This window comes from Lactuca serriola, chromosome 3, assembly GCF_051521515.1.
Source record: "Lactuca serriola cultivar US96UC23 chromosome 3, Lser_US96UC23_V15, whole genome shotgun sequence".
In the NCBI taxonomy this organism is placed as follows: Eukaryota; Viridiplantae; Streptophyta; class Magnoliopsida; order Asterales; family Asteraceae; genus Lactuca; species Lactuca serriola.
Window position 1 is genome coordinate 56,152,342 of NC_136410.1, and position 13,785 is coordinate 56,166,126.

Below are 13,785 nucleotides of genomic sequence, written 5' to 3' on the forward strand. Positions count from 1 at the left end.
TTTCTTCGCATTGGTGGGCCCTGTTTTGTCACGTCTCTGATTTGGAGTGCTTTCACGTCGGACTGGCATGGTGGTCTTGAAGGCCGCTGCCTCCACAAAAGGTTTCTTGTCACTATAAATAGCTCTTTGCCGCTCGTCCTCCGCAACAAGGTGGTAAGCATTCCCCAGGTTAGGAATCGGATTGGTAGCCAAAATCTGGGTCCTAATGACGAAGAATTATTTATCAAGACCCATGAGGAATTCATATAACTTTTTTGTCTCTCAGTTGGCTTAGGTTTTTGGTGATGTCACACTTGCATCCACTACAAGTGCAGCGGGGTAAGGGCAACATAGCTTGCATCTCGTCCCATATGGCTCAGAGCTTGGTGTAGTATGTTGGCATAGACACCCCATTCTAGTGGGTAGATGCCAATGGTTGCTTGAGTTCGTAGGCACAAGGAGCACTCTCCTTTCCGAATCGTTCTTGAAGGTCCGCCCAAATTTCTGAAGCGGCATTAGCCTAGTTTACGCTTCCTCTGATGTCTCTTTCCATTGTCGTGGTGAGCCAGCCCTTCACCATAGCATCACAACATATCGACAAGATGTAGTCGACATGTGTCTTTTCGGGGTTTTCGATGGTGCCATCAACGAAGCCTACCTTGTTTTTGGAAAAGAGAAACTTCATCATCTATTGCGACCAATCTGCATCATTGTTGTCGGTGAAATTGTCGTTGACGTGAATCTGTTTCAGGTAATCGGATGCATGGATGTAGAACGGTGAGTTCGGATCCGATGCATCATTCTTCTTATTTGAGGACTCTGTGCCGCCAGTCATGTTTGTCAGCTATTGAGACTTTTAGGGTTTGGATGTAGCCCGCTCTAATACCATGACAAAATCGATAATCAGAGAAGTGTTTTCTAGGTTTCATTCATATTATAAAACATAATACACGGAGGCTATATATAATAGCAAAAAAGATAAATTAGGAAACAATAAACCATAAAGATAAAAGATATGCACGGAAGAAATAAAAGGAATGTAATCAATTCCCAACAGTAGCGGAACGATTTGGGGACCCATATCTTACAACACAAAGAAACCGAGGTATGATATAGTAAGCATTCGGAGATTCACAAATTATTGTGTGTTTGAAGTTTTAGTAGATCGTGGTATGTTATATATAGTAACCATCCATAGATCCACGAATTATTGTGAGTTTGATGCTTTAGTAGATTGTGGTTTGAATTCGGTATATAGCCCTTTGATATCAAGAAATCGAACCTAGTTTTGTTTGAGCATTCCTGATGGAAGGACCATGCTATTGTGCAGTCCTATTTTACACATATAGCGTGAAGCTGCGTATATGTGTACGCAATTTAATTATAGGCTGAATTTTGAATGAATCGTATTGAAGTGACAGTTGGGTGTTGACGGGGTAACTGAATTTGATAATAAAGACTAAAGATCTCTAGACATGAAAGGGTGGGATGATAAGAGAAAATGTGGATGCGGTGTACAAACAATAATACGGGACATTAATTAAGGTAGATAATTAGCCCAATCAATCTTAATTGATAGGATATCTGATGTTATGTGTAAGCACGTGATATATGTTAATATATATGCCTACTCATTCATCCTTCCATAGATTATATTTAATTTAATGTCCCAAATTGTTGGTTTATTAGATACGCCTAAAGATTTGGCATGAAAACGTATCATGTTCTAATTCAACCAAAAATGTTTTGTATGAACCCATTAAGACTTGGTGGCCAAAGAAGTCAAATACAACAAGTCTAACAATTATTTTAACTATCTCTCAATAAAACTTTTCACAAATTTTCCTTATATATTTATAGTAGTTCAACGAAGCATATTTTGCTTAAAGCCTTCAAGTATTTAAAGTTATGACTATAAACATAACATATTACCATTCCATCTTTGATTTCCCAAATTCTGTGATGGTCATATTATGTCTTTTTTATGCCACCCATCCCCGAGACAATTGAATAAACTGAAAAAGAACAAAACGGCTAGACCAACAGGTTCTTGCAACAGTAGTAAGGAGGTTTCGATGGACCGATACAATAAAAAAACACAATCTGGTTTAGGGTCTTGACCGCAACGACAAATGGGTCCAGCCAAGCAAACAAAGTAGTCCGCTCAAACCAGCAAGCAATCGACAAACTGGTCATGTTAAAGATGCAAAACGGTCTAGAATTTTTTAAGATCAAAACATATTCATTCTAATATCCTACATCATTTCTGAAAATAACCTCAAATGGTTTTGTCTTCTAATTTCCCCTTCAGAGTAATAAACCTATGTGCATGAATCCAAAAGATCAACACCATTATCTTCCCAAATTTCCCCTTCACAATAATAAGCGTATTTGCATGAATATGCAAAAGATCAACACCATTATCTTCCCAAATCATTTTTTACCTAAATGATATAGTAAACTAGCAATAAAAAATAGAATCACATTGTCAATAGAAACTAAATAAAAATATGTTATTGGTTAGGTTTTTATAGAAAAAATTGCATATAAAAACGTATTATTAGTCAGTTTTTTTATTCAAATTATAAGCAAAAGTATGTGGTTGGTCGTTGTCAAAAAGGACCGACTCAGTACAACTATCTAAACTATTAAGAGTTTATTCAATGTGGTTAATTTATTTCTTACATGGTTGATCCTTGTAGTTTAGTTTTTTTTTTTTCAAAAGCGATCTGAAATTTGTAACATCCCGACTTCCAAGTATGAGATTTATTTCTTAAAAGGTAAATTCCCCTTGGAACTCATCAAGTTGAAGGCCTCAACTCGACGTGTTGAAGACTTTTGGGCTGCACATATTTTGAACCAACTCGACGAGTTGGTGGCTGGTTAAAAAAAACCCTAATTTTTAGGGTGTTGCACCTTATTTAAAGGCCTTATACCCTTTAGGTGGCCTCCTTATCGATCTCTTATGTCCATAAAAACCTAGTTCAACATCCTCTCCCATATTTGTGTGTGAGAGCTTGAAGAGTGATTTCTTGGTATTCTTTTGAAGGAGCTTGAAGTTTGAAGTGGCTTAATCGAAAGGAAGGCTTTAGATCCATAACCTACTCTTTTGTTGCAGCCATTTTGAGGTATAAAGTCGACACTTTTCTCATCTATTGCTTAGATCTCTTTCTTGGAAGCTTATTGTCATATTTGGCTCATTTTTGAGAATGTTCATGGGTTGGGTATTTCACAAAGTTATCACTTCAGATCTGGACGTCTTATGGCCTTATTGGACTTAAAGTTGCAAGCTTTATCGAGTTCTAGGCCTCTTTCATGCTTTAGTTCTCTTACCAAGCCTTCCTTGAGTCTTGGAGCCTCCTTGTGCCAAGCATGGACGTAAAGTTAGCAACTTTACATGGGTTTCCAACCCTTGGGTATCATATATACATTTTTAAGCATTAGATTCGATAAGAATGGACTGAATGTGTTAAGATTGGGAAAACTTGACGAGTTGTCCTGACAACTCGACGAGTTGGCTCGGGTTTTCCCGCTTCTCTGGATACTGTAGCAACTTGACGAGTTGGTATGTGCACTTGACGAGTTGGGCAAGGTTTTGAAAACCGGACCGGACATCGAACCGGCCGTCTTACCGGTTCGATGGTTCAACTGGTCCAACCGGTCGGACCGGTCCCAAAAACCGGATATATATATATATATATATATATATATATATATATATATATATATATATATATATATATATATATATATATATATATATATATATATATATATATATATGTGTGTGTGTGTGTGTGAGTGTGTGTGTGTGTGTTTTATATATGTATATTAAATATAGGTAATGCATTTATGTTTTATATATGTTTATTAAATATATGTAATATGTAATGCATAATATATAAAATATGTAGTTGTGAAAAAAAATATATAGTTTAAATGAGTAAATATATCATATATGTATTATTACGTGTGTGCTGTGCAAAAAGTAGATAAGTAAATATATTTAATATGTGTAACTGTAAGTGAAGTAGAAGTGTAAAGAATTAGTGTCAAAGGGAATTTGAGGTATCCCACATCGACCCGTGAGAAAACATTAGAAGGCAAAATGAATTTATAAAATGGGGAGCACATCAGCGCTTGAAAGAACAAACTAGAGAATCATTTCAACCAGCCAGCAACCTTGAGCCGGCTTGCTCCTTTGAGTGGAAATGAAAATCAAAATTTTTAAAAAAACCGGTTTTTTTTCAGGATAAACCGGACCGGTTTTTTCCGGTTCTTTGAAAACCGACAGTTTTTTCTGGTTTGGTTTACGAGCGGTTTTTTGTGTGTAAAGAACCGGAAACCTATTTGGTTCCCGGTTGAACCGGTTCGACTGGCCGGTCCGGTCCGATTTTAAAAACAGTGGAGTTGGGTCAACATGGACTGTTGACCTTGGCTATTGACTTTGACATTGACCATGGTTGACCAAGTTTGACTTTGAGGGCATTTTGGGTATTTCGGGATTTTGATAGAAATGGTCACACGGTGGTTGTAGGCATTTGAGTCTGGTGTTGAGTTTTGGAGTTAGATTTTACCGGTTCAACACTACTTGTGAGGTGAGTACTCCTCATGTACTTGTTGGGTCGAAGGCACCAAGGTCGGCCCTTCGAATTGTTATCTTGGTTATCGTATAACTGAGTGCTATAGTAATCGGTTAATCTGAATCCTGGTAGATAGGATGTTGCTATGCTTATTGATATGTATGATATGTGCTTATATGTTGATTGATTATGCGTTTATGAGTTATGTATATGACGACATATGTGTGTGTGTGGTCGGGTTGAGGCGGTCATGCTTTGTGCTGAAGGCTAACAGACCCAAGGCGACCCGGATAGACCAAAGGCCCTCTGAGGCGGTCCAGTCAGGCTGAAGTCCCGAAGAGCGGTCGGATAGGTTGTAGGCCCTGCGAGGCGATCCAGTCATGCCGAAGGCTCGGGAGCGGTCCAGATAGACTAAAGGCCCAGCGAGGCGGTCCAGTCAGGTTGAAGGATCATATATGCATGATGTTGTTTGTTATGTTTATGTGGTGGTATTTTGGGGAAGGCTCACTAAGGTCTAGACTTAAAGTTTTTTATTATGTTTCAAGTACCTCAGATGATCGCGGGAAGGCGAAGGTTTGATCGTGCACCTCCTCGTATTTTGTGTTATGATTTCTGGGAAAACTCTGATGTGAAACTTATATTGAAAATAATATGTAATAAATGATGGTTTTTGGATTTATTTAAAAGTTTTAAAATTTTCAAAATTTTATGGATGTTACAAGTTGGTATCAGAGCCTTGGTTTGAGTGAATTGGAGGAACACTCGTGTGAATCCAGTCTCAAACTAAGGAAAAAGGATTTTCAAAATGATTTTTTCAAATGGTTTTCAAAATACTCAAGGAGGATGCGATGTGTACGATAAGCCGGAGCCAGTAAGTAGACCCCAAAATTCCGTACTGTTATCTGATATTGAGATATGTTAGAACAACATGCTAGTAGCAGGATAGGGATCTTCAAGAATTGCATGATAGGATTGCCTGATATATGATTCCTTATCTCTTGTAGAGCACTTGATTGATTGTCGTATAACTCTTTCGTGTGTGAACTGACTATTGAGTGAATACGCTAAGTCAAATGCTAGATATGTTAAATGATGTTAGGATAAGGGATTTGGTCCTGCTGCGTAGCTCTTGTTTGAGTCCAACCGTTGTAGGATTAAATCTTTTAGTCTAAGATTGTTTAAGTTGTGCGACATGTGATTGTATTCATGCAATAGTTATCTGGCACAAATGGAGGGTCGTGTGGTAGTTAGTGGTGAGATGAGTTGTGTGGGGTCAGTCGGCCAGTTGTGAGATGGTTAGCCTTCCTCTAGGGAATGAGGATTGAGTATATAGCTATGCTTATAAGTATTGTTAGGGTGTTGTGATGATCTTTGTGACAAATACGGGTAGGTTTGGAAGGTAGTATGGGCCCATACTACTGAAAGCACAAGACCCGTACGCGAAGCAAGGAAGTCACAACCCCTAGGGCTTCGTTGGGAGTTGGTTCCCAGTTATGATATGCATATTATATAATATCTACCTGGTTATGTTTAGTATGGTGATGACAAGATGATTAAAGGCAGGATCCAAATCTGGATCAGGAGCTAGTGGCCAGGATAGGTCGGTGTTTTCTGTGGGTCAGATGCGATAGGTGATTGCCATGGAGGTTTTTCATATCTTGCAAGAAGAATTTCCCAGTGTCGTAGATCGGATCACGGGCAGAGTTATTGCCAGGCTCAAGGAGCAGATCACAACCTTGCAGTCTGTGGGCGGTGTTGCTGAGGGGATGGCTGCTAGAGGATATCTTGTTGTGGGGACATAATTAGGGAAGAGGAAATGGACTTTATCAGCAGAAATCGAGGAGACTGAGGTTGTTGACATAGGTACTGGGAGGCAGGAGAATCATGAGGTGTGTGGCAGGTGTGGGGGAACTCATGGATTTGCTTGTCACAAGTTCAAGTGTTTCAAGTGTGGGGAAAAAGGACACGTGCATCAGGATTGTAAGAAGGATCATATATGCTTTCACTGTCACCAACCAGGTCATTTTCGGTTCTGTTGTCCTGCTCTAGGGGCGGAGGGAGTCCAGGTTCCGACGCTTATCGTTCTTCAGGAGGCTAAAGTTGAGCCGCAAGAAATCTCAGGTATGTAATTTGATCCCCAGTTCTGTAGTGATATTATGGTTAAATTGTCCTTGATCGGTATTGTGTCAACCTTAGAATCTTGTTGTGTTTGAATAAGTGGTATCTTCGGGTTAGTTCTCTGATTTGTCTGATTTATGTATGACGGATCCTTATATGCCATTTCTTGTACCTTATCCGATCGATTTGATCCCTATTCCCATGGGGGATGTCTGCATGATTGTGGGTATGGACTGACTTAGCCGTTTTGGCGTGATGATTGATTGTGAAGGCCAACATGTGGTAGTTCGAACCCCAAGTGGGGGAGAACTTGTTATTTATGGAGAGGGCACCAGGTTGGGTTCAGGGTTTTATTTGGTAGCTAGGGTTCGACAGTATATTCAACACGAGTGTGCAGGTGATTTGGCTTATGTGGTGGATACGCGGGTTGGGGATTAAGTGTCATTTGTTGATGTTCCGGTTGTCAGGGATTTCCCTGATGTATTCCCAAAGGAGTTACCCAGTGTGCCTCCAGAGAGGCAGGTCAAGTTCAGGATCGACCGTGTTCCAGGTGCGGCCCCTATTGCCAAGGCGTCGTAACGATTGGCACTGCTTGAGATGTAGGGGCTATCATCTCAGCTGCAGAAGCTGCTAGGCAAGCAATTCATCCGTCTGAGCAGTTCTCCGCGGTGTCACGATATCAGAGTTGATGATTGTCTGAGACTTCTCATATACCACGCCCATATTTAACGACAACCTATCGATTTGAGGATGAGCTAGATTACCTGGATGTGTAGAGTTTGGTTCTGGTGTGGAAGAGATTCTTGTGTTTTTGGAGCTCCAATTTCCAAATTTATCGCTCTTTCTTTTATTTTGATTACGCCCAGTACTGATCTGGTTTTTCACAATGGGACCCGATATTTGATGGTCTGCGAAGCGGGTACTTTCCCTTTCAATTACCCCGGGGTTCCTGTTGGCGCAAAGATGAATTTCAAGAAAAAACGGGAAGCCAATTCTCGATAAATTTGAGGCTAAATTATCCTCTTGGAAATCGAAGACACTTTCATTTGGGGGCAGATTGACACTAATATCATCAGTCTTAGGCAACTTGCCTACATATTATTTCTCACTTTTTAAGGCACCAGTGGTGACAACAGAGACATTAGAAAAAATCCTTAGGCGATTTCTATGGGGAGGCGACAATGATAGGAAGAAAATTCACTAGGTTTCGTGGGATAAGGTGATCGCACGGAAATCAGATGGTGGTTTGGGGGTTGTGTCTATTCGATCTCTAAACACTAGTCTACTTGTAAAATGGTGGTGGAGATTAAAGTGTGAAAAGGAAGCTCTGTGGGCAAAAAAAGGAAGCTCTGTGGGCAAAAACGATCAAAGGTATTCATAATCTCCTCAACAAACCCCATGATTACTTGGTCAACAAAAAAAATATCTGGTGTATGGAACAACATAGTCTCAATAAAAAAGGAACTTAACAAACAAGGTCTTGATCTAGATGATTTATTCAAATTAAAGATCAAATCCAATGAAAATACCCAATTCTGGTGCGACGGGTGGTTGGGTTCGACGACTCTAAAAGCCAAATACCCTGATCTCTATGAATTAGAATCCAGAAAAAATGAATGGTTGCTGATAGATTTTTAGATGACAGTTTTTATTAGAAATTGGTTGAGTCAACAGGTGGAAGAGGACGGTGTGGTCCAACAAGTTGTTTCGTTAATAAACGATTTAGCAAATGTAATTCTAGAGCCAGGCGAAGATCAATGGAATTGTACTCTTGGTAACAGGGGCGAATACAGTGTTGGAGCGCTAAGACACAAATTTGAGGAACAGTTGAATCAATACCGCTCATTACCATCATTTAATTGGAATAAGGTATCTCCGATTAAAGTGAACTGTTTTATTTGGCGAGTAATTCAAAACAAAATTCCATCGGCGATTGCACTAAAATCCAGAGGCATGGAAACAGTCAACACCACGTGTAGTGCCTGCATTTCTGGTTTGGAATGTGGAGATCATGTATTGATCTCATGTCCATATGCATGCACAATAAGGGAGAAAATATTTGATTGGTGCGGTGTACAACATAGGGCATTCCAATCTGTTAACGAACTAATATTATTTATGGAAAGTTGGGGAAGTTGTTCAAGATTGAGACAGAGGTTTATGACCATCTGTCACAGTTTATTATGGAACATTTGGAAACTCAGGAATGATCAGATCTTCAATGGTATATTTCTCAATCCTATAAGGGGAGCGGAAGAGGTAAAATCGCTAGCGTTTTATTGGCACAAACACAGGGATAAAAACTGGTCAAGTAATTGGGAGGAGTGGTCAACATCTCCATTTGATGTTTCTTAGCTACAACTTTTTGTATTTATTTTCTATTTTGCTCTACTTGTATTGTTCCTTGCTGCTCCCTCTGGCTTCTTGCTAGTGGTGGTTTGCCTTATATAAAATTTACGGTTTCAAAAGAAAATTAGATAATCCTATCAATAAAAAACAATGAAATTAGAAAATTTATAATTTACAAAAAGGAACTTGGAACATTGCTTTTTTGAAAAAGAAGTTCGAAATCTTGATCTCCTTTTGAAAAGGTTCCAAGATCTATATATATAATTCGAAAAGTTTGAACATGTTCATAATTTTTGATTTTTTTTTCGTGTTTTAGGTTCAGTTTATACTTGCTTATTTGTATCAATTTGTTTTTTTATATATTAAATATAACTGTAATGATATGATAGAAAAGAAGCAGCAAAAAAACAAACCATCCTCGTTAGACAAAATGAAAATGTGAAAAGAAGATAGAGATAAAAGAAAAAGTATTCAAAAATATAAAAAGATTGTTAGAAAATTATAATTTTCGAAAATGATGGTTATATATATATATATATATATATATATATATATATATATATATATATATATATATATATATATATATATATATATATATATAGGTTCAGGTTCATTTGAGACCATTCTAATTTTGTGAGACCGTGAGACCAAATCTAAAAATAATTTTAAAATTCAAAATAAATGGAAAAATCCAAAAATTCTTGTTTTAAATTTTAATTTCGGAACTTAAATTAACTAAAAAAAATTAAAAAAATATTTTAAAAAAAATCCCCTTTTTTTTTTGAAAAATACGTGAAACATTCTAATAGAATATTAGACTGACATATTCTAAAAAATAATTTTAAAATGCAAAATAAATGGAAAAATCTAAAAATTCTTTTTTTAACTATTATTTTCAGAACTTGAATTAACTAAAAAAAAATTAAAAAAAATTCCATTTTTTTTGAAAAATACGTGAAATATTCTAATAGAATATTACACTGTACATATTCTACAAAATAATTTTAAAATGCAAAATAAATGGAAAAATCCAAAAAATTCTTTTTTTAAATATTATTTCCGAAACTTGAATTAACTAAAAAAAATAAAAAAAAATAAAAGAAAATAAAGAAAATAAAAAAATGTGTCTCACGGTGTCACAAAATTAGGTCGTCTCACATGAACCTAACCCTATATATATATATATATATATATATATATATATATATATATATATATAATTAGGTTCAAATAAAATAAAAGATTATTGTGAGAATGTGAGAACAATTCTCAGCCAATCGTTTTATTTAATTAATCAAATGAATTAAATATTAATAAAAGGGCACTTTAGGTATTTTCTTTTGTCATTAATTACTAAATTAAATTACAGCTAATTTTTTATGGTAACCATTTATTTATAGTTTATAGTATATGTCTTACTAAACCCCTAATCACAAGATTGAAGCCGACGACTTCTTACCCATTGTCGTCTCTGGAACTATGCCTCAATTTCTATGAACATCATGTTGTAAATCGTTTCTTATTTATTTATTAGATCTCCATCACATCTTCTTCACCATCAAACCTGCAAAATCGTATGTAAGGGGGAAGTCATCGTTAATAATTTGTTTTTTACCCACACTATATCATCGATTTAACAGGAGAGACCACAGAAGACACACATGACATAGGACGATTGAAACCTATTGTTATTGTTTTCTTTGAACAAATAATTGAAAACGATTCCCATTCTTCAGGAAAGGTAAGGATTTTTCACTTCTGCTTTAACTTCATGACAAAATGAGTGATTTTTTTTAATGAGCACCAGGTGTTTGATCTGTTGCCACACATAACTGAAATCATTTTTCCCAACGAACTTGATTTTCTGAAATAGTTTTGTTCGTAAAATTGATTTTCTGAAATCGTTTTGTTCATGAAATAAATTGCATGTGTTCGTGTGTTCTTCATATGATTTAAATTACTTAAATGATTGTTTTTCTTACTAAAATTGTTTTTTATTGATTTTGTTTTTTGTAATTGAAATGCAAGTATATGTTTGACTATTTTTATTCCTGTAGAGACTATTACTTATTGTATTTGTTTGGTTAGAATATATGATATTGCAATTCTTGTTTTTGATTGTACAGTTTTTTTCGTCACTTTGATAGTAAGTACAGATCAAGAATACATTTTTCCACTTTGTGTTTTTCTTATAATTTAAGGCTAATAAAAAGCATGTATTTTTTTCTTTTTATTTTCTTTTTCTTGGTCCACCGCATGCTGCTCGATCTTAAGAGACTTACTTCTTGATTAAACATGGCTTTATGATTTAAGATTCACTTCTTGATTAATGATGGCTTGATTATGAATCTTAGTGACCTAACATCTTCTGTTTAATATTATTTTATATATTTTTAAAGGAATAACTCTTGTACATAAGAAATTGAATATAGTTTTTTTATACATTTAAAAATATATGGTAAAGTGAATGAGATTGAATCTCATTTTATTTATTCTTATAAGAATTTATTTGACAACTTTTTATTTTGTTAAAAATATATTATATATATATATATATATATATATATATATATATATATATATATATATATATATATATATATTCATTGTTATTCTATTATGAATTTATATATACAAACTCTTGCTTTATTATTATTTTGTTATGAAATTTTATATACAAACTCTTGTTTTATTGTTATTCTATAATGAATTTATATATACAAAATATTGTTTTACTGATATTCTATCATGAATTTATATATACAAACTCTTGTTTTATTGTTATTCTGCTATGAAATTTTATATACGTCTTATTGTTTACTCCCTCCGTCCCAATATTATTGTCCACAGACAAAAAACACACATATTAAGAAAAACATTAATTACCACTAACTTTATATAATAAAATGACAATTTTGTCCTTACTTTGCATTTAATGCTCTATTACATGTTTAGTTGGTTAACTAATAATGAAGGGGTATTTTAGTAAAAATGTTATTTATTTTTAGAAGTGGACTATTATTTTGGAACAAACCAAAAAGAAAAGATAGACTATAATTTTGGGACGGAGGGAGTATGATATTTTGTGTACCTACAGTTTAAAAAAGCTCAACAAAAGAAATATAGTCAAGGCCAAGAAGAAACATACTCAACACCAAGATCAACGGGATAGAAGAAATTAGTTGAATACACATATTTTTTTTATAAATTCATCTTTCTATATATGATATTAGTTCGTTATGACTTATACATATAAATGTATGCTTATCTCATAATTCAGTAAAGAATGTTATATATTATAAATCTGAATGAGTTTATATGTTTATATATTCTGTTATGATTTTGGATTGTATGAATTTATATGTATTCTATTATGAATATACATTGTTAATTGATATTTACCTTAACTATTATATATATTCTACAATGAATACAAGATTTTAAACTTTAGTAAAATAAAACTTTGAAATTTAAAAAATCTGAAATTTTAAATTTCGAAAATTTAACAATCCCACAAACTTCTCTTATTTACATAATTATGTTAAAATACAATTACCACTTTGCCCCTACATATTTATGAATATAATTTTGACTTATGTTTTTATTAATAACCAAAAATAACTTAATTAAAGAAAATGATTGGCTATGAATCGTTCTCACGTTTTCACTTTATTTAGAGTTTTTATCTGGACTATCCCCTATATATATATATATATATATATATATATATATATATATATATATATATATATATATATATATATATATATATAAACTTAAATATATCTAAATACTTAATTTAATCATACTTAATATATTAAAAAAATAAAAACAACGTTTTTATATTGATTTTTTTATTAAGAAAATAATTAACTTATAACATTACAATAGTACACTTCTCTCACATTGTTATTCTCGACATATTACTTAATGAATCATTACAAAATATTTACACTCATATTGAAATTAGTTTTTCCATTAATTTATTTGTAACCGAAGAATTAGAGGAAAACAAAATCATTTAGAAGAGAATAATTATAAGTCTCTTACATCCAGGGTCGGTCCAAGCATATTCTGGACCCGGGGCAAGAACCAAAATGGAGCCCTTTGAAAAAAATTGTTCTTGAGCAACGGTATCAAATATTTTCTTTCTTTCATGTGATTGAGGCTTTAAGTTTCGTTTAAAACATAGATGAAATTAATGATAGTTTAGGAGTGAATTATATTTTTCTGTTAAAAGAAATAGTAAGTAAATATAAACCAAATTAAAAAAATAAATAAATAAACTATCATATAGTTCTAAAATTGGGGCTCTTAAATAAAACTCAATTTATAAATTCTTCGTGAGTAGGATTCCTATAAAAATAGATAAATAACTAGCTTTTATTTCATAAGAAAATAAATAGATTTATTAATTTATAATTAGATTTTTGTGTAATATTAAAAAAATAATTTGAATAATTGAAGTGTGTAAACTATAAACCAATTGTTTACATTTGAATGTAAACAGGCCAGCATATGTGTAAAGTTTAAAATAACTTGATATATACAAATTACAATAACATTTAATATTATAAATATAAAAAATCATGCACATTGACAGAATTGAACTCGGGACACGTCTATAAAAAATAATGGAGGAAGCGCCTTTTCCAATCGATCTACAATCATATTTGTTTAAAAATTAACACTGCTAATATATAATTCTAATGTAAACCCTTTTTAGGGGCCCAATCAAACGATGAGCCCTGGA

The 13,785-nt window shown here is 33.9% G+C and overlaps 1 protein-coding gene across 1 annotated transcript; it reads left to right on the top strand.

Annotated features, from left to right (window-relative positions):
• The first annotated feature begins 592 nt into the window (after window positions 1-592).
• Window positions 593-9,035, top strand: LOC145095281 (uncharacterized). Its single transcript, XM_079033190.1, has 2 exons — window positions 593-730; window positions 8,355-9,035. Exons 1-2 carry the CDS (start codon window positions 593-595, stop codon window positions 9,033-9,035), a joined length of 819 nt encoding a protein of 272 aa, XP_078889316.1.
• Window positions 9,036-13,785: the final 4,750 nt, after the last annotated feature.

Coding starts and splice junctions, on each gene's coding strand:
- LOC145095281 (XM_079033190.1), top strand. CDS start 593: ATGTGTCTTTTCGGGGTTTTCGATGGTGCCATCAACGAAGCCTACCTT. Junction 731..8,354: donor TTGACGTGAATCTGTTTCAG/GTAATCGGATGC, acceptor TTGAGTCAACAG/GTGGAAGAGGACGGTGTGGT.